This window comes from Salarias fasciatus, chromosome 2 (genome assembly GCF_902148845.1).
Source record: "Salarias fasciatus chromosome 2, fSalaFa1.1, whole genome shotgun sequence".
Taxonomy (NCBI): Eukaryota; Metazoa; Chordata; class Actinopteri; order Blenniiformes; family Blenniidae; genus Salarias; species Salarias fasciatus.
In genome coordinates, this window is record NC_043746.1 from 14,118,350 (window position 1) to 14,136,671 (window position 18,322).

The 18,322-nt window shown below is 44.8% G+C and overlaps 2 protein-coding genes and 1 pseudogene across 34 annotated transcripts in view; all 3 read left to right on the top strand.

The window, feature by feature from the left end:
• The window catches only part of LOC115397429 (protocadherin gamma-C5-like), a 292,251-nt gene that overhangs the window by 262,637 nt on the left and 11,292 nt on the right, over nt 1–18,322 (top strand). For 2 of the 33 annotated variants that reach the window (XM_030103785.1, XM_030103844.1), the window contains exon 1: nt 4,129–6,666. The exons of 24 other annotated variants lie outside the window; for them this stretch is intronic. In XM_030103785.1, coding sequence (XP_029959645.1) covers nt 4,213–6,666 — 2,454 coding nt within the window. In that variant the 5' untranslated portion in view covers nt 4,129–4,212. Of the gene's footprint in view, nt 1–4,128; nt 6,667–11,131; nt 13,720–14,748; nt 17,388–18,322 lie in introns of those variants that run through there. 7 more of the 33 variants (XM_030103742.1, XM_030103752.1, XM_030103793.1 and 4 more) reach the window with 4 other exon arrangements.
• LOC115404200 (protocadherin gamma-C5-like) lies at nt 558–3,269 on the top strand. Its single transcript, XM_030113437.1, has one exon. The coding sequence runs from the start codon at nt 774–776 to the stop codon at nt 3,267–3,269; it is 2,496 nt and encodes an 831-aa protein (XP_029969297.1). The 5' UTR covers nt 558–773.
• LOC115397607 (protocadherin gamma-C5-like) lies at nt 7,563–10,205 on the top strand (annotated as a pseudogene).

The following is an 18,322-nucleotide window of genomic DNA, read 5'->3' on the forward strand; positions in this document are numbered from 1 at the left end:
GGCATTGTGACGTTGTCAAAGTTGCTGTTGTCATTTGACCACAGCAATATATTAAATTAGTGTTTGGCGCTGATCGTTTCAGCACCACAGCGGTGGACAGCGTCACTGAGCTGTGAGCCAAACCGAGCGCCTGAAAAAAAAAAAAACTGGTCAGTGCGTTTGAGTGGCATTTTTTAAGAGGTCTACATGAAACTTTAACAAGCACACTGAGGTAAACTAGCTTGTTTCACTTTTTGAAGTCATTGTTTCTTGTGAAATCATATAAAGGTAATGTATCAGATCGAAAAATGTTAAAGCAAGCGAGTCTCGTTCAAAATTATACATATTTTTTCAATTAATCGTACTTTTTCTTCTGAATAAATGCTTTTCTTAATTAGTCATTTATATGAATTTAGTGAATTATTTATCTAGTGGTATATTTATGTCTTGTACGTCTGATAAAGTGAATGGATTTGTACCGTATATGTCATGATGTCCGTGTCTTGCAGTCATTGTGTCTTTAACTGTGCTGCTCTACTCCATTCTCATTGGATGTCAGGAAAAACTATGAGGCACCAGTAGCGTCTAGAACTGTACAAAGAGATCTACTCCCTCCCCCACGCAGCTTCAGCACCACAATGCTCACAGCGCAACGAGAGTGGGTGCCCTAAATGGTGTACGAGTATGAGGAAATATTTTTATTTGATCCTTGGCGATGATCAGTCGACCTTTTTCAGGGATGTGTCACGCTTTTGGAATATGGATTTTATCGTTTTGATTTCTGTGGCTGTGAAATGGAAATGATGCATTTTAGTGAACCGGGGATGACAAAGAGAAATGGATACCGGGACTGGAGGTGGCTTGCGCTATGGTGGCATTATTCCTTTCTCTTATGGAGTACAATAGACGGACAGATTCGTTACAGCATACCAGAGGAGCTGAAACAGGGATCTGTGGTAGGAAACCTTCCAAAAGATTTAGGTTTTGGATTATCAGATGTACTTGATCGTAAACTGCGCGTTGATGCTGAGGCTGACCAGCAGTATTTTACTGTAGATGCGGGAAAGGGCGAGCTGGTGGTGAACAACAGAATAGACCGAGAGGCATTATGTGGAGATAACGTAATGTGCGTGTTACCTCTGCAGATTGTAGCAGAGAATCCACTACAGCTGCATCGAATAGAAATTGAAATAAAGGACATTAATGACAATTTTCCGATTTTTTCAACAGAAGAACGCTTTCTAAAGATAGCAGAATCTACCGCCACGGGTATACGTTTTCCTTTAGACACTGCACAGGATCAGGATGTTGGCAGTAACTCCATAAAATCTTACACTCTGAGTAAAGATGAGTGTTTTAGTTTAAGGGTTAAAGAGCTGCCCGGTAACCGAAAAGTGCCTGAGTTAATATTAGACAAATCCCTCGACAGAGAGAAACAAGGTGTTCATCAGTTATTACTGACTGCGATAGACGGAGGAACCCCTGTCAAAACTGGAACCACAAAAGTCACAGTTACAGTACTCGACAACAACGACAATGTCCCCGTTTTCACGAGACCGCTGTTTAATATATCTGTGCACGAAAATAGTGTTGTTGGTTCTGTTCTGGTCAAGGTTGAAGCCACGGACGCAGACGAGGGTGTTAATGGAGAGATTGAATACGTTTTTGCTGAGCACACCCCTCGATATATATTGTCCGTTTTTAGTTTGCACCCAGATACTGGGGAAATTTTCTTGAAAGAATCATTAGATTATGAACACAGTGCGGTGCACGAACTAGAGATCACTGCAAGGGATAAAGGTGTTCCAAAGATGGAGGGTCATTGCCGTGTACAAGTAGTGGTCATAGACATTAATGACAATGTCCCTGAAATAGTTCTCACTTCAAAGCCAAATCCAGTTCGTGAGGACGCGTCAAGAGGTACTGTGGTAGCTCTGATCAGGGCACGTGACCTTGATTCCGGGGACAACGCAAAAGTAACATTAAAACTGCCAAATGGATCGCCCTTCACTTTGAAACCCTCATTTTCCAACAATTATGCTCTTGTTACAAATGCAATTTTGGACAGAGAGAGCTGCTCCGAGTATAATATTGAGATTACAGCTACAGATTCAGGTTCACCTGTCTTGTCAAGTAAGAAAAATATATTGGTCACAATCATTGATGTGAACGATAACTCTCCTCAATTTACTCTGTCGTCTTATAATGTATATGTAAAAGAAAACGGAGTACCAGGCTCTATACTGTATTCAGTATCAGCTTCTGACCTGGATTCAGGTGAAAATGCGAAAATCTCTTACTCCATACTGGACTCTAAAGTGCAGGACGTTTCTGTATCTTCTTATGTTTACATTAACTCGGATAACGGCAGCATCTACAGCATGCACTCGTTTGATTATGAGAAAATGAAGGTGTTTGAGATTCAGGTCCAGGCAAAGGATCAGGGCTCTCCGTCTCTCAGCAGCAACGCCACTGTCCATGTTTTTATCCTGGACCAGAATGACAACGCCCCCGCTGTTATTTACCCCTCCTCCGCTGTCCTGGGCTCCCTCTCTCATCAGAGGATGCCCCGCTCCGCTAAAGCGGGTCACCTGGTCACAAAGGTGACGGCTGTGGACGCAGACTCGGGCCATAACGCTTGGATCTCTTACAAACTGGCGGAGGCCACAGACGCCTCTCTGTTCACCGTCAATCTGTACACAGGAGAGGTGAGGACTAAACGCGCTGTGTCCGAGCAGGACGACTCCTCTCAGAGGCTGCTCATTGAGATCAGGGACGACGGAGAACCGGTCCAGTCCGCCACCGTCACGGTGTCCATCCTGATGGAGGACGGGCTCCACGAACCCATCTTAGACCTGAGACAGAAAGCGGCCGAGCCCAGCAAGAAAACTGGCAGAATCACCCTTTATTTGATTCTGTCTCTGGCCTCGGTGTCCGTGTTGTCTCTGGTGACTTTTCTCATCTTAGCGGTGAAATGCATCAGGAGCAGCAGGAGCAGCGGGAGCTGCTGCACGAGACGGAGTGACTGTGATGATTACAAGAACCCCAACAGAAACCTGCAGATTCAGCTCAACACTGACGGACCCATAAAGTACGTGGAGGTCCTGGGAGGAGACATGTTGTCTCAGAGTCAGTCCTTCAGGTCCTGCATGTCTCCAATGTCGGAGTACAGCGATTTCACTTTGATCAAACCCAGCAGCACCACAGACTTTAAGGAGGTGATCAGTGTGTTGGATGCGTCTTTACCCGACAGCACCTGGACCTTTGAGAGCCAGCAGGTGAGCAGATAACTAAAAATCTGCAATTGCATTTATTTATGTACCAATTCACATTTAAGCACATGTGTGTTCTTTCCTCTGATTTCCATTTGTTAATGGCCAAAGATTTGAAGATAAAAAAGTACTTGTGAGATCCTGTTAGATTGAACAAGGGGTGGTTTTTTTTGTTGTTGTTTTTTTTTTTGTTTGTTTTTGTTTTGTTTTGTTTTTTTTTTTTTGCTCTATAAAGAAAATTATTTTTCGTAGCGATGCTGAGGATAACATTGACTTTTGTGAAAATATATATTTGTTTAATCTGAAGTTATCTTTCAGCATAGCCTTCACCTTTTTCTTTTTGTCTTCTTATACAGTACGTTCATCATATAGATTGCACTTTTTTCATATCTTTAGTTTACTGGACTGGAAATAAAAATATGTCATGAATATTATGGAACAAATAGGCCAATTTGACAACCAACTCAACAATTGATTGTATCATAATTTATTAGTAATCACTTTGTAGCAATACTTGTTATCCAAGAAAAAAAATCTAATATGTATGTTTGTGATAAAATTTCTTTTTTATTTCCCTGTTTAGTATTAAAAAAATTGTTATAAAAACCCAGTTTCTTCCCATGTAATGTTATTACAGCAGAGGAGGTGCAGTATCCTTCACAGCAATGATAGAGCGTGGTGACTGGATAATGTCGCTGCATGCTGTGAGCCAATGGCGTGCAGGACTGTACAAAGAGATCTACTCCCTCCCTCATTCAGTCTCAGTGTGGACGCTCGATCAGTGCTATGAGGTGGAGAGACATGCGCCTGTTACAGATTTACCGCAGTTTTTTCGTTTGTTTTTGTCGTGCAGTTGTGGACTAATGTATTATGGATTATTCGTCATGGAATTGGAATTGACATCGCACTTGATCTTGGAAGACGAAATTAATGGGGAGTAACATATTCTAACGGATCTGGGATGACAAAGAGAAGTAGATACCGAGACTGGAGATGGCTGGTGCTCTGGTGGCATCATTTCTTTCTCCTGTGGAGTACAATAGACGGGCAGACTCGTTACAGCATCCCCGAGGAACTGAAACAGGGATCTGTGGTAGGAAATCTTGCCAAAGACGTAGGTTTGGGAATAACAGATATTTTTGACCGTAAATTGCGCGTCGCCTCGGAGGCTGATGAGCAGTATTTCACTGTGGATGCGGCAAAGGGCGAGCTGGTGGTGAACGACAGAATAGACAGAGAGGTATTGTGTGGACAAAGCGCCAGCTGCGTGTTGCCTCTGCAAGTAGTACTAGAAAACCCATTACATCTATACAGGATAGAGGTGGAAATCAAAGACATTAATGATAACTCTCCTACGTTTCTTAGTAAAGAGAAAAACCTTAAAATTCCGGAGATGACTGCGGTGGGCACGAGATATCCTTTGGAAACGGCACAAGACCTTGATGTGGGCAGCAACTCACTCAAATTATACAGTCTGAGTAAAGATGAGTGTTTTGCTTTAAAAATTAAAGAACTCGCTAACGGAAGAAACGTACCGGAGCTTGTTTTAGAAAAACCCCTTGACAGAGAAAAACAAAATGTCCATCAGTTACAGCTCACAGCGTTAGATGGAGGCAATCCTGTAAAAACTGGAACACTAAAAATAACGGTCATTGTCTTGGACAACAACGACAATGCACCTATTTTTTCAAAACCGTTGTATAAAATAACTTTACCGGAAAACAGTCAGAGTGGATTCATGGTGACAAAAGTTGAAGCAACGGACCCGGACGAGGGTGTTAACGGAGAAATTGAATACTCGTTTGCTGATCATACACCTGATACCTTAAGATCTATTTTTCAGATCAATACAGTCACGGGAGAAATATTTCTTATTGGCAAATTAGATTATGAAAGCGCAACAACACATGAAATAGATATTACTGCAAAAGATAAAGGAATTCCAGAAAATGAAGGCCATTGTAGGGTGCAGGTCGAGGTAAAAGACATAAATGACAATGCACCAGAAATTGTTCTGACATCCAAACCAAGCAGAGTGCCAGAGGACGCCCCAAGAGGCACAATCGTTGCATTGCTAAATGCTCGGGACCTCGATTCAGGTGATAATGGCAAAGTAACATTACAGATTCCGAAGAATTCACCGTTTAATCTAAAACCTTCTTTTTCGAACAATTACGCTCTGGTTACAAGTGGTGCTTTAGACAGAGAGTCTTTTCCTGAATATAACATTGAGGTCACAGCCACTGATCTGGGCTCGCCCCGTTTAATGACTAAAAAGACGATAAACATCACTGTTACTGATGTGAATGACAACCCCCCCAAATTCACCCAACCAAACTTTGCTGTATATTTAAAAGAAAACGGAGTACCAGGCTCTATACTGTACTCAGTATCAGCTTCGGACCTGGATTTAGGTGAAAACGCTAAAATCTCTTACTCCATACTGGATTCTAAAGTGCAGGACGTTTCTGTATCTTCTTATGTTTACATTAACTCGGATAACGGCAGCATCTACAGCATGCACTCCTTTGATTATGAGAAAATGAAGTTTTTTCAGATTCAGGTCCAGGCGAAGGATCAGGGCTCTCCGTCTCTCAGCAGCAACGCCACTGTCCATGTTTTTATCCTGGACCAGAACGACAACGCCCCCGCTGTTATTTACCCCTCCTCCGCTGTCCTGGGCTCCCTCTCTCATCAGAGGATGCCCCGCTCCGCTAAAGCGGGTCACCTGGTCACAAAGGTGACGGCTGTGGACGCAGACTCGGGCCATAACGCCTGGATCTCCTACAAACTGGCGGAGGCCACGGACGCCTCTCTGTTCACCGTCAATCTGTACACAGGAGAGGTGAGGACTAAACGCGCTGTGTCCGAGCAGGACGACTCCTCTCAGAGGCTGCTCGTTGAGATCAGGGACGACGGAGAACCGGTCCAGTCCGCCACCGTCACGGTGTCCATCCTGATGGAGGACGGGCTCCACGAACCCATCTTAGACCTGAGACAGAAATCGGCCGAGCCCAGCAAGAAAACTGGCAGAATCACCCTTTATTTGATTCTGTCTCTGGCCTCGGTGTCCGTGCTGTCTCTGGTGACTTTTCTCATCTTAGCGGTGAAATGCATCAGGAGCAGCAGGAGCAGCGGGAGCTGCTGCACGAGACGGAGTGACTGTGATGATTACAAGAACCCCAACAGAAACCTGCAGATTCAGCTCAACACTGACGGACCCATAAAGTACGTGGAGGTCCTGGGAGGAGACATGTTGTCTCAGAGTCAGTCCTTCAGGTCCTGCATGTCTCCAATGTCGGAGTACAGCGATTTCACTTTGATCAAACCCAGCAGCACCACAGACTTTAAGGAGGTGATCAGTGTGCTGGATGCGTCTTTACCCGACAGCACTTGGACCTTTGAGAGCCAGCAGGTGAGCACGTGACATTTCCAAATTAATACTAGCGCATGTTGAAGGATGTTAAAAGTGGTATAAGTAAGTTTCCAGAAGTGGAACTGCATGACCTGGTGGAACTTTTAGACCCATGCATTTCTTTGCTAACATGCACATATAGGCTGTCCATATTTCTCTGGCGGCAACAGTAGTAGGACTCTTTGAACAGAATATCGCAGCCTATGTGGATTCCTTATGTCATTAAAATATTGTTTATATCTTCAGTCAAACATCAATGCGTTGTTTTTGTCGGCATTGTGACGTTGTCAAAGTTGCTGTTGTCATTTGACCACAGCAATGTATTAAATTTTTGTTTGGCGCTGACCGTTTCAGCACCACAACGGTGGACAGCGTCACTGAGCTGTGAGCCAAACTGAGCCCCTGAAAAAAAACTGGTCAGTGGGTTTGAATGGAATTTTTGAATAAGTCTACGTGAACCTTTAACTATCACACTGAGGTAAACTAGCTTGTTTCAATTTTTGAAGTCATTGTTTCTTGTAAAGTCATATAAAGGTAATGTATCAGACTGAACATCGAAAAATGTTAAAGTAGCGAGTCTCGTTCGGAATTATATTTTTTTTTCAACCTAGTGTACTTTTACTCCCGAATAATTTTTTTTTTATTAGACATTTATATGAATTTAGTGCATTATTTATCCAGTGGTATATTCATATGTCTTGTACGTATGATAAAGTGAATGGATTTGTACCGTGTCTCATGATGCCCGTGTCTTGCGGTCATTGTGTCTTTAACTGTGCTGCTCTCCTCCACTCTCATTGGATGTGAGGAATAGATATTGGGCACCAATAGCGTCTAGAACTGTACAAAGAGATCGACTCCCTCCCTCACGCAGCTTCAGCGCCATAATGCTCACGGCACAACGAGAGTGGGTGCCCTAAATGGTGTACGAGTATGAGGAAATATCTTTATTTTATCCTTGGCGATGATCAGTCGGCCTTTTTCAGGGATGTGTCACGCTTTTGGAATATGGATTTTATCGTTTTGATTTCTGTGGCTGTGAAATGGAAATGATGCATTTTCGTGAGCCGGGGATGACAAAGAGAAATGGATACCGGGACTGGAGGTGGCTTGCGCTTTGGTGGAATCATTTTATTCTTTTGTGGAGTACAATAGACGGACAAACTCGTTACAGCATACAGGAGGAGTTAAAACAAGGATCTGTGGTAGGAAACCTTGCTAAAGATCTGACTTTGGGACTGTCAGATGTATTTGAACGTAAATTGCGCGTCGCCTCTGAAGCCGGTGAGCAGTATTTCAGAGTGGATGCTGGGAAGGGCGAGCTGGTGGTGAATGACCGAATAGACAGAGAAGCTTTATGCGGACAAAGCGCCAACTGTGTTCTACCTGTGCAGGTAGTTATTGAGGATCCGCTGCAGCTACATCGCATTGAGGTTGAAATTAAAGACATCAATGATAATTCCCCAACTTTTCTTTTAAATGAACTGTCTCTGAGCATAGCCGAATTAGCGGTGGTGGGCACTCGTTTTCCATTAGAGAGCGCAGCTGATCCAGACGTAGGAAGTAATACACTAAAATCATACACACTCGGTAAAAATGAGTGTTTTTCCCTTAAAATCAAAGAAATTGAGGGAGGCAAGACTGTTCCGGAACTTGTTTTGGATAAACCTCTAGATCGAGAGAAAAACTCTGTTCATAAAATATTATTAACAGCTTTAGACGGAGGAAATCCAGTAAGATCCGGAACCATGCACATAACAATAAAGGTGCTTGACATAAATGACAATTTTCCAATATTTGAGAAAAACGTTTACAAAGTATCCCTTAGTGAGAACACTGTAAAAGGAACAGTTGTGATAAACCCGAAAGCAACAGATGCAGATGAAGGTTTAAATGGTGAAATAGAATTTTCTTTCGGCTCAAGGACACCAGAATCTGTCTTGTCTGTTTTTGAGATTAACCGTTTAACAGGTCAAATCACTCTGAAAGGTGATTTAGATTTTGAAACCGTTAAGTCATTTGGAATTGACATCACTGCAAAAGACAAAGGCAGTCCTCAGATGGAGGGTCATTGCCGTGTGCAGGTCGATATTATAGATTTTAATGATAACGCCCCAGAAATAGTTTTCACTTCGCAGCCAAAGCCAGTCCGGGAAGACGCACCAAGCGGCACCGTCGTTGCTTTGATCAGTGCGAGAGACCTTGACTCTGCTGATAACGGCAAAGTAACATTACAACTTGCTAAAGGCCTGCCTTTTAATCTGAAACCATCTTTTTCGAACAATTACGCACTAGTAACCAGTGGTGCTTTAGACAGGGAGAGCTGCTCCGAGTATAAGATTGAGATAACAGCCACTGATTCAGGTTCCCCTCCCATGTCCAGCAAGAAAACTGTATTTGTCACTATCACTGATGTCAATGACAACCCTCCTTAATTACTCAGCCTCATAACTTGCTGTATTGGAAAAGAAAACGGAGTACCTGGCTCTATACTGTACTCAGTATCAGCGTCTGACCTGGATTTAGGAGAAAACGCGAAAATCTCTTACTCCATACTGGACTCTAAAGTCCAGGACGTTTCTGTATCTTCCTATGTTTACATTAACTCGGATAACGGCAGCATCTACAGCATGCACTCGTTTGATTATGAGAAAATGAAGGTTTTTCAGATTCAGGTCCAGGCAAAGGATCAGGGCTCTCCGTCTCTCAGCAGCAACGCCACTGTCCATGTTTTTATCCTGGACCAGAATGACAACGCCCCCGCTGTTATTTACCCCTCCTCCGCTGTCCTGGGCTCCCTCTCTCATCAGAGGATGCCCCGCTCCGCTAAAGCGGGTCACCTGGTTACAAAGGTGACGGCTGTGGACGCAGACTCGGGCCATAACGCTTGGATCTCATACAAACTGGCGGAGGCCACAGACGCCTCTCTGTTCACCGTCAATCTGTACACAGGAGAGGTGAGGACTAAACGCGCTGTGTCCGAGCAGGACGACTCCTCTCAGAGGCTGCTCATTGAGATCAGGGACGACGGAGAACCGGTCCAGTCCGCCACCGTCACGGTGTCCATCCTGATGGAGGACGGGCTCCACGAACCCATCTTAGACCTGAGACAGAAAGCGGCCGAGCCCAGCAAGAAAACTGGCAGAATCACCCTTTATTTGATTCTGTCTCTGGCCTCGGTGTCCGTGCTGTCTCTGGTGACTTTTCTCATCTTAGCGGTGAAATGCATCAGGAGCAGCAGGAGCAGCGGGAGCTGCTGCACGAGACGGAGTGACTGTGATGATTACAAGAACCCCAACAGAAACCTGCAGATTCAGCTCAACACTGACGGACCCATAAAGTACGTGGAGGTCCTGGGAGGAGACATGTTGTCTCAGAGTCAGTCCTTCAGGTCCTGCATGTCTCCAATGTCGGAGTACAGCGATTTCACTTTGATCAAACCCAGCAGCACCACAGACTTTAAGGAAGTGATCAGTGTGCTGGATGCGTCTTTACCCGACAGCACCTGGACCTTTGAGAGCCAGCAGGTGAGCACGTGACTTTTCTGAGTGAATACGAGCGCATGTTGTAGGATTTTAAAGGTGGTATATGTAAGTTTCCAGAAGTGGAACTGCATAATCCTGTAAACACAGAGACGCATGCATTTCTTTGCTAACATGCACATATAGGCTGTCCATATTTCTCTGGCGGTAAAAGAAGTAAAACTCTTTGAACAGAATATCGCAACATGTTTTGTGGACTCTTTATGTCTTTAAAATATTGTTTATATCTTCAGTAAAATGTCTTTTTTTTTTGTCGGCAATTTGGCGTTGTCAAAGTTGCTGTTGTCATTTGACCACAGCAATGTATTAAATTAGTGTTTGGCGCTGACCGTTTCAGCACCACCGCGGTGGACAGCGTCACTGAGTTGCGAGCCAAACCGAGTGTCTGAAAAATACTGATCAGTGGGTTTGAGTGGCATTTTTGAATAAGTCTACATGAACCTTTAACTATCACAGTGAGGTAAACTGGCTTGTTTCAATTTTTGAAGTCACTGTTTCTTGTAAAATCACATAAAGGTTCATGTACGACATTAAACATCGAAAAATGTCAAAGCAGTGTCTCTTTCGAAATTATACAATTTTTTCAATTAATTATATTTTTTCCTTTCAAAAAAATAGATGTTTTAAGAATACACATTTATATTAATTTTGTTTTTTTTTTTTAGTGGTATATTCAGATTTATTGTACGTATGATAAAGGGAATGGATTTGCACCGTGTCTCATGATGCCCGTGTCTTGCAGTCATTGTGTCTTTAACTGTGCTGCTCTACTCCACTCTCATTGGATGTGAGGAATAGATATTGGGCACCAATGGCGTCTAGAACTGTACAAAGAGATCTACTCCCTCCCCCACGCAGCTTCAGCACCACAATGCTCACAGCGCAACGAGAGTGGGTACCCTAAATGGTGTACGAGTATGAGGAAATATCTTTATTTTATTCTTGGCGATGATCAGTCGGCCTTTTTCAGGGATGTGTCACGCTTTTGGAATATGGATTTTATCGTTTTGATTTCTGTGGCTGTGAAATGGAAATGATGCATTTTCGTGAGCCGGGGATGACAAAGAGAAATGGATACCGGGACTGGAGGTGGCTTGCGCTTTGGTGGAATCATTTTATTCTTTTGTGGAGTACAATAGACGGACAAACTCGTTACAGCATACAGGAGGAGTTAAAACAAGGATCTGTGGTAGGAAACCTTGCTAAAGATCTGACTTTGGGACTGTCAGATGTATTTGAACGTAAATTGCGCGTCGCCTCTGAAGCCGGTGAGCAGTATTTCAGAGTGGATGCTGGGAAGGGCGAGCTGGTGGTGAATGACCGAATAGACAGAGAAGCTTTATGCGGACAAAGCGCCAACTGTGTTCTACCTGTGCAGGTAGTTATTGAGGATCCGCTGCAGCTACATCGCATTGAAGTTGAAATTAAAGACATCAATGATAATTCCCCAAGCTTTCTTTCAAATGAACTATCGCTGAACATAGCTGAATCAGCGGCGGTGGGCACTCGTTTTCCATTGGAGAGCGCAGCTGATCCAGACGTAGGAAGTAATACATTAAAATCATACACACTCGGTAAAAATGAGTGTTTTTCCCTTAAAATCAAAGAAATCAAGGGTGGCAAGACTGTTCCAGAACTCGTCTTGGATAAACCTCTCGATCGAGAGAAAAAGTCTGTTCATAAAATATTATTAACAGCTTTAGACGGAGGAAATCCAGTAAGATCTGGAACCACGCACATAACAATAAAGGTGCTTGACATAAATGACAATTTTCCATTATTTGAGGAAAACGTTTACAAAGTATCCCTTGGTGAGAAAAGTGTGAAAGGAACAGTTGTGATAAACCCCAAAGCAACAGATGCAGATGAAGGTTTAAATGGTGAAATAGAATTTTCTTTCGGCTCAAGGACACCAGAATCTGTCTTGTCTGTTTTTGAGATTAACCCTTTAACAGGTCAAATCACTCTGAAAGGAGATTTAGATTTCGAAACAGTTAAGTCATTTGATATTGATATCACTGCAAAAGACAAAGGCAGTCCTCAGATGGAGGGTCATTGCCGTGTGCAGGTCGACATTACAGATTTTAATGATAATGCCCCAGAAATAGTTTTCACTTCTCAGCCAAAGCCAGTCCGGGAAGACGCACCAAGCGGCACTGTCGTTGCTTTGATCAGTGCGAGAGACCTTGACTCTGCTGATAACGGCAAAGTGACATTACAACTTGCTAAAGGCCTGCCTTTTAATCTGAAACCATCTTTTTCGAATAATTACGCACTAGTTACCAGTGGTGCTTTAGACAGGGAGAGCTGCTCCGAGTATAAGATTGAGATAACAGCCACTGATTCAGGTTCCCCTCCCATGTCCAGCAAGAAAACTGTATTTGTCACTATCACTGATGTCAATGACAACCCTCCTTTATTTACTCAGCCCTCATATAATGTGTATTGGAAGGAAAACGGAGTACCAGGCTCTATATTGTACTCAGTATCAGCTACGGACCTGGATTCTGAAGAAAACGCGAAAATCTCTTACTCCATACTGGACTCTAAAGTCCAGGACGTTTCTGTGTCTTCTTATGTTTACATTAACTCTGATAACGGCAGCATCTACAGCATGCACTCGTTTGATTATGAGAAAATGAAAGTGATTGAGATTCAGGTCCAGGCAAAGGATCAGGGCTCTCCGTCTCTCAGCAGCAACGCCACTGTCCATGTTTTTATCCTGGACCAGAACGACAACGCCCCCGCTGTTATTTACCCCTCCTCCGCTGTCCTGGGCTCCCTCTCTCATCAGAGGATGCCCCGCTCCGCTAAAGCGGGTCACCTGGTCACAAAGGTGACGGCTGTGGACGCAGACTCGGGCCATAACGCCTGGATCTCATACAAACTGGCGGAGGCCACGGACGCCTCTCTGTTCACCGTCAATCTGTACACAGGAGAGGTGAGGACTAAACGCGCTGTGTCCGAGCAGGACGACTCCTCTCAGAGGCTGCTCATTGAGATCAGGGACGACGGAGAACCGGTCCAGTCCGCCACCGTCACGGTGTCCATCCTGATGGAGGACGGGCTCCATGAACCCATCTTAGACCTGAGACAGAAAGCGGCCGAGCCCAGCAAGAAAACTGGCAGAATCACCCTTTATTTGATTCTGTCTCTGGCCTCGGTGTCCGTGCTGTCTCTGGTCACTTTTCTCATCTTAGCGGTGAAATGCATCAGGAGCAGCAGGAGCAGCGGGAGCTGCTGCACGAGACGGAGTGACTGTGATGATTACAAGAACCCCAACAGAAACCTGCAGATTCAGCTCAACACTGACGGACCCATAAAGTACGTGGAGGTCCTGGGAGGAGACATGTTGTCTCAGAGTCAGTCCTTCAGGTCCTGCATGTCTCCAATGTCGGAGTACAGTGATTTCACTTTGATCAAACCCAGCAGCACCACAGACTTTAAGGAGGTGATCAGTGTGCTGGATGCGTCTTTACCCGACAGCACCTGGACCTTTGAGAGCCAGCAGGTGAGAAAATGAATGAAGATCAACGAGTTATTGTCTGATAATATTATGAAGATGGTTTACATTTTAACTTTCAGAGTGCGTACATTAATTTCGAAGTTTGGAATCTTATGGTATTACGCAATTGCTTCTCCATCCTGTCGGCTGCTCCAGAATCCGACTGAAATAAACGGATTCAAAACTACTGTTTTCATTTGAAACGGTGTATCATTGTAATATAACAAGAACCCGAACAACCTTTGTCTAAACTTTGAATCACATTTCTGCTAATAAGAACATATATACTCTTCCAGGGCTATGTGATCTTACCATGTTGACATAAAATATGTAGATTGTGACAAAATGTTAATTATTAGTATTGCTTTTCCTTATACAATTTTGCATCATAGCCTGTCTATCTATCTATCTATCGATCTATCGATCTATCTGAATCATTAAATTCAGATTATGCCCTCTCCCATGTGGCATTTTTCACAAACTGATTAAGAGAGACTTTAACCCATTGTCACCATAATACATCTTGTTTCAGTTCACTTTACTTTGGGGAATTTATTTTAGTATGACAACTATGGGTATGAAAACAGCGCCCCCATGCGGCCAGAAAACGTGCTGTTTTCAATGACATCCTGTTGCTTTTATTTCGAGGAGCGTTTGTTAGAGCGATGCTCTCAATGAATACATCGAAAAAGTTGGATTTGGACGGTTCTTACTGGCTTGTAACTCAATATAATTAATTCCTCGGTGTTTTTCGTTTTATGCAATTTGTTCGGTCTCTCTCTTCTCTCTCTTCTCTCGCTCTCTCTTTCTTCTCTCGAAGTTTTATGGTATAAAGTTGATCCACTCCTCTTGGTGTGTGATGAGTCACTGAAAAGCTTTTCTGTGTGAGATGTGCAACAGTGCTGGTCCAGTCCTGTCCTCCAATGGGAGGGAGGCCTCTGTGCGCTCTCCCCGCCCATGCAGAGAGAGACAGAGAGGCGGGGGGAGACCGCACAGAGTTTCAGCGGAGGCACAGATACTTTTTCCTCCTCGTTTTTTTTTCTTCCTCTTCTTTTTGGGAAGTGAACGTCATGATTATATCAAATCTGACTTTTTTCCTCTTTTTAAAATGGATATGTTTATGTTGGAGCGCATCCGTCTCGTTTTAACACTACCATGGATACGTTACGGTAGAGGAAAAAGTTAGAAACTTTCCCCGATCCTCGGAGCGCAGCACAATGGACTCCAGGCAGAGGAAGCGCTCCGGAGGAGGGAGACTCTGGAGGATTTTCCTCTGTCTGGCCTCGCTCTCCTTTGCGTCAGCGCAGCTCAGCTACTCGGTTTCGGAGGAACTCAGCCCGGGCTCTGTCGTTGGGAATATCGCAAAAGATTTGGATGCTACTGCACAGCGGATCGTTCAGAGAAAGTTGCGCGTGGTCTCGGAATCGACAACTCAGTATTTCGAGGTGAAGCAGGCGACCGGCGATTTGGTGATTAAACAACAAATTGACAGGGAGCAGCTGTGCGAAAGGAGTGCATCGTGTTCATTACACCTTCAAATTCTTCTGGAGAATCCTTTAGAGATCATTCGCGTCGAGGTGGAGGTTCAGGATGTGAATGACAACGCACCGCAGTTTTCAACCAGCAACATTTCTTTGGAAATATCTGAGGCAGCAGTGCCGGGGACACGATTTCGCCTGGAGAGCGCGCACGACCCGGACGTGGGTACCAACTCTTTACGCACCTACCACTTGGCAGCGAATGACTTCTTTATTTTGAATGTGGAGACTAAAAGTGATGGCAGCACGTTCCCAGAGCTGGCAGTGAATAGAGCTCTGGACAGGGAGACGCGGGACTCGTTTCGGCTGCTGCTCACTGCAGTAGATGGAGGTCAGCCACAGAAATCTGGCTCAACACTTCTGCTCATCAGAATTCTGGACGTGAATGACAATGCGCCCGTTTTTGAAGAGCCTGTGAAAAAAGTTAGACTATTAGAAAATGTTGCACCGGGCACTTTAGTGACTAAATTAAACGCGACTGACGCGGATTCGGGTAGCAACGGGGAAATATCATTCCTGTTTAGTAAATACACGCCCATCTCTGTTTTCACTGTGGACTCCAAAAGCGGCGAGATCCGCGTGAACGGTGATGTGGACTATGAGAAAACCACTACATACCACATCACGGTACAGGCCAGGGATGGGGGCTCCCCCGCCATGGAGGGCTCCTGTAACGTTGTCGTGGACATCATTGATGTGAATGACAACGTGCCAGAGGTGACAGTGACGTCACAGACCGGCTCCATCAGAGAGGACTCTGCGCCAGAGACCGTGGTTGCACTCATCCAGGCACGAGACCTTGATTCTGGTGTCAATGGGAAAGTTACCTTAAGTATCCCACCAGGTTTGCCATTTAAACTTAATTCTGCATTTGGCACACACTACAGCCTCACCACTGCTAGGGCCCTGGACCGTGAGACTGTGCCAGAGTACACAGTGGTCGTCAAGGCCACCGATGGTGGTTCCCCTCCCCTTTCATCACAGACAACCTTTGTGGTGAAGCTCTCTGATGTAAATGACAATGCCCCCACCTTCTCACAGCCTTCATACTCTGTGGATGTCCCAGAGAACAATGCTCCGAGCGCCCCCATTGCTGCTGTTTCTGCCACCGACCCAGACCTTGGTGACAATGCCCGCGTTTCATACTCCATCCTTCCCAGCATGGTCCAGGGTTCACCCATATCCTCTTATGTCTACATCAACCCAGAGAGCGGCCACATATACAGTATGCGCTCTCTGGATCATGAACAGCTTAATGCTTTCCGGATTGAGGTGCAGGCCCGGGATGCTGGGGTCCCCCCACGGACAACTAATGTCACTGTGCATGTGTTTGTGGTGGACGTAAATGATAATACACCAGTGATTGTACACCCCTCCTACCCAAAAGACAAAAGACTGCAGTTGACTGTGCCCCCATCTGCAGGCCCAGGCCACCTTATTAATAAACTGGTTGGGGTGGATGCGGACAGTGGGCACAATGCATGGTTGTTTTACTCCATTGCCCCGGGACCAAATGCTGGCATGTTTCGTATTGGGGCACACTCCGGGGAGCTCCGCACAGCCCGGAAGTGGGCTGAGGAGGAAGTTGGTTCAACTTATGACATCATGGTCATCATCCAGGATAATGGTGACCCACCAAAATCCAGTTTGGTGAACATCACAGTGAGCGTGGATGAGAAGGGCACCGCCAACGATGCGCCAGCACACCCGCGTCACACGCCCTTCTACCACCACACGGGAATGCCGGATATCACGCTGTACCTTATCATTTCTCTTGCCTGCGTGTCTGGCGTGGCCTTCATCACATTTACTGTTCTCATGGTGCGCTGCCTCAGGCACCGTGGGCCAGGGCTGGGAGACTCTGAGTGCTGCTGCTGCTACAGTCGCCACAGGTCCAGCCGCTACCATCAGAGGCCCAGCAAAGACCTGCACCTGCAGCTCAACACTGATGGACCTATAAGATATATGGAGGTTGTGGGGGGGGCTCAGGACCCACATACACGCACCTATAGGCCGTGCTACTCCACCATATCAAGCCGAAGTGACTTTGTATTTATGAAGACACCCATGCTGAGTCACAACAACACACTCAACATGACGCTCAGCAGGAAGCACCTTATGAACTCAGCCAGTGAGGTGAGGACTCACATGGGGGAGGAAGCACTGTGACAGTTTAACTGCTGCAGTATCAATACGTTGCTTTGGGAATTTATTCTTTAACCCGTTTTGGTATATGCTAATCGTATATTTGTATATGATTTTTTTCCACAGATTGCAATTTTCAAACTCTAAATTGTAACTGAGATTAACTTAGTGAAAAGTTTTGCAGCATTTGTTTTAGTGGGAAGATCACACTCCACATGCTGAGAGGGCTCCCAGAGATGTGTTGTTTGCACTCCACAGGTTCAGGCCAAGTGATAATGTGTTTAATATTTAATCTGACTTGAGGGTGGGAAATGTGGTTACTATCTCTGACTTGAGGCAACATGCATGACAGAGAATGCTTCTCTTTGTGTACAGAGAAATCTGCAGATAACGAGATAGTGAGGAGAAAAAACAAACGAGTTGAAAATAGTTGAAATAACAGAAGGATCGGGGGTAAATGAGGAAGCATAACAGCTCCTAGCAGATTGAGAGGAGGAGACAGCCAGATGAAAATAGTTCCTGTGGAGCTGGCTCTGTGCTGTGGAAGAGAAACAGGATGACAGAAGGAAAGATGGAGGGTGAGAGCGAGGAAAAGGGAAGAAAATGGGGAGGGGGTGGAGGACAAGAGGTAAAGAATAAAGCAGTATTTGAAAAACAGGAATTCAGGGGGTCAGTGACCTGACCCTCTGCTTCCTGTTGTCCTGTGAAGCTTCAGTGATTGGTTCCAGGACTCACCATCACATCAGTGAGGCTGATTTTAGATTGTCATCTGTGCCATATTTTCTAATGTTCATTTTACATATTGCATTTTTTGAGATCATATTAAATGAAGGCTCATCAGATCATAACATGCACTAAAGAATAACAGGATTTAGCAGGTAAACATGATACTGACTAAGATTTCAGTGCTGAGGGGGAGAATTGGT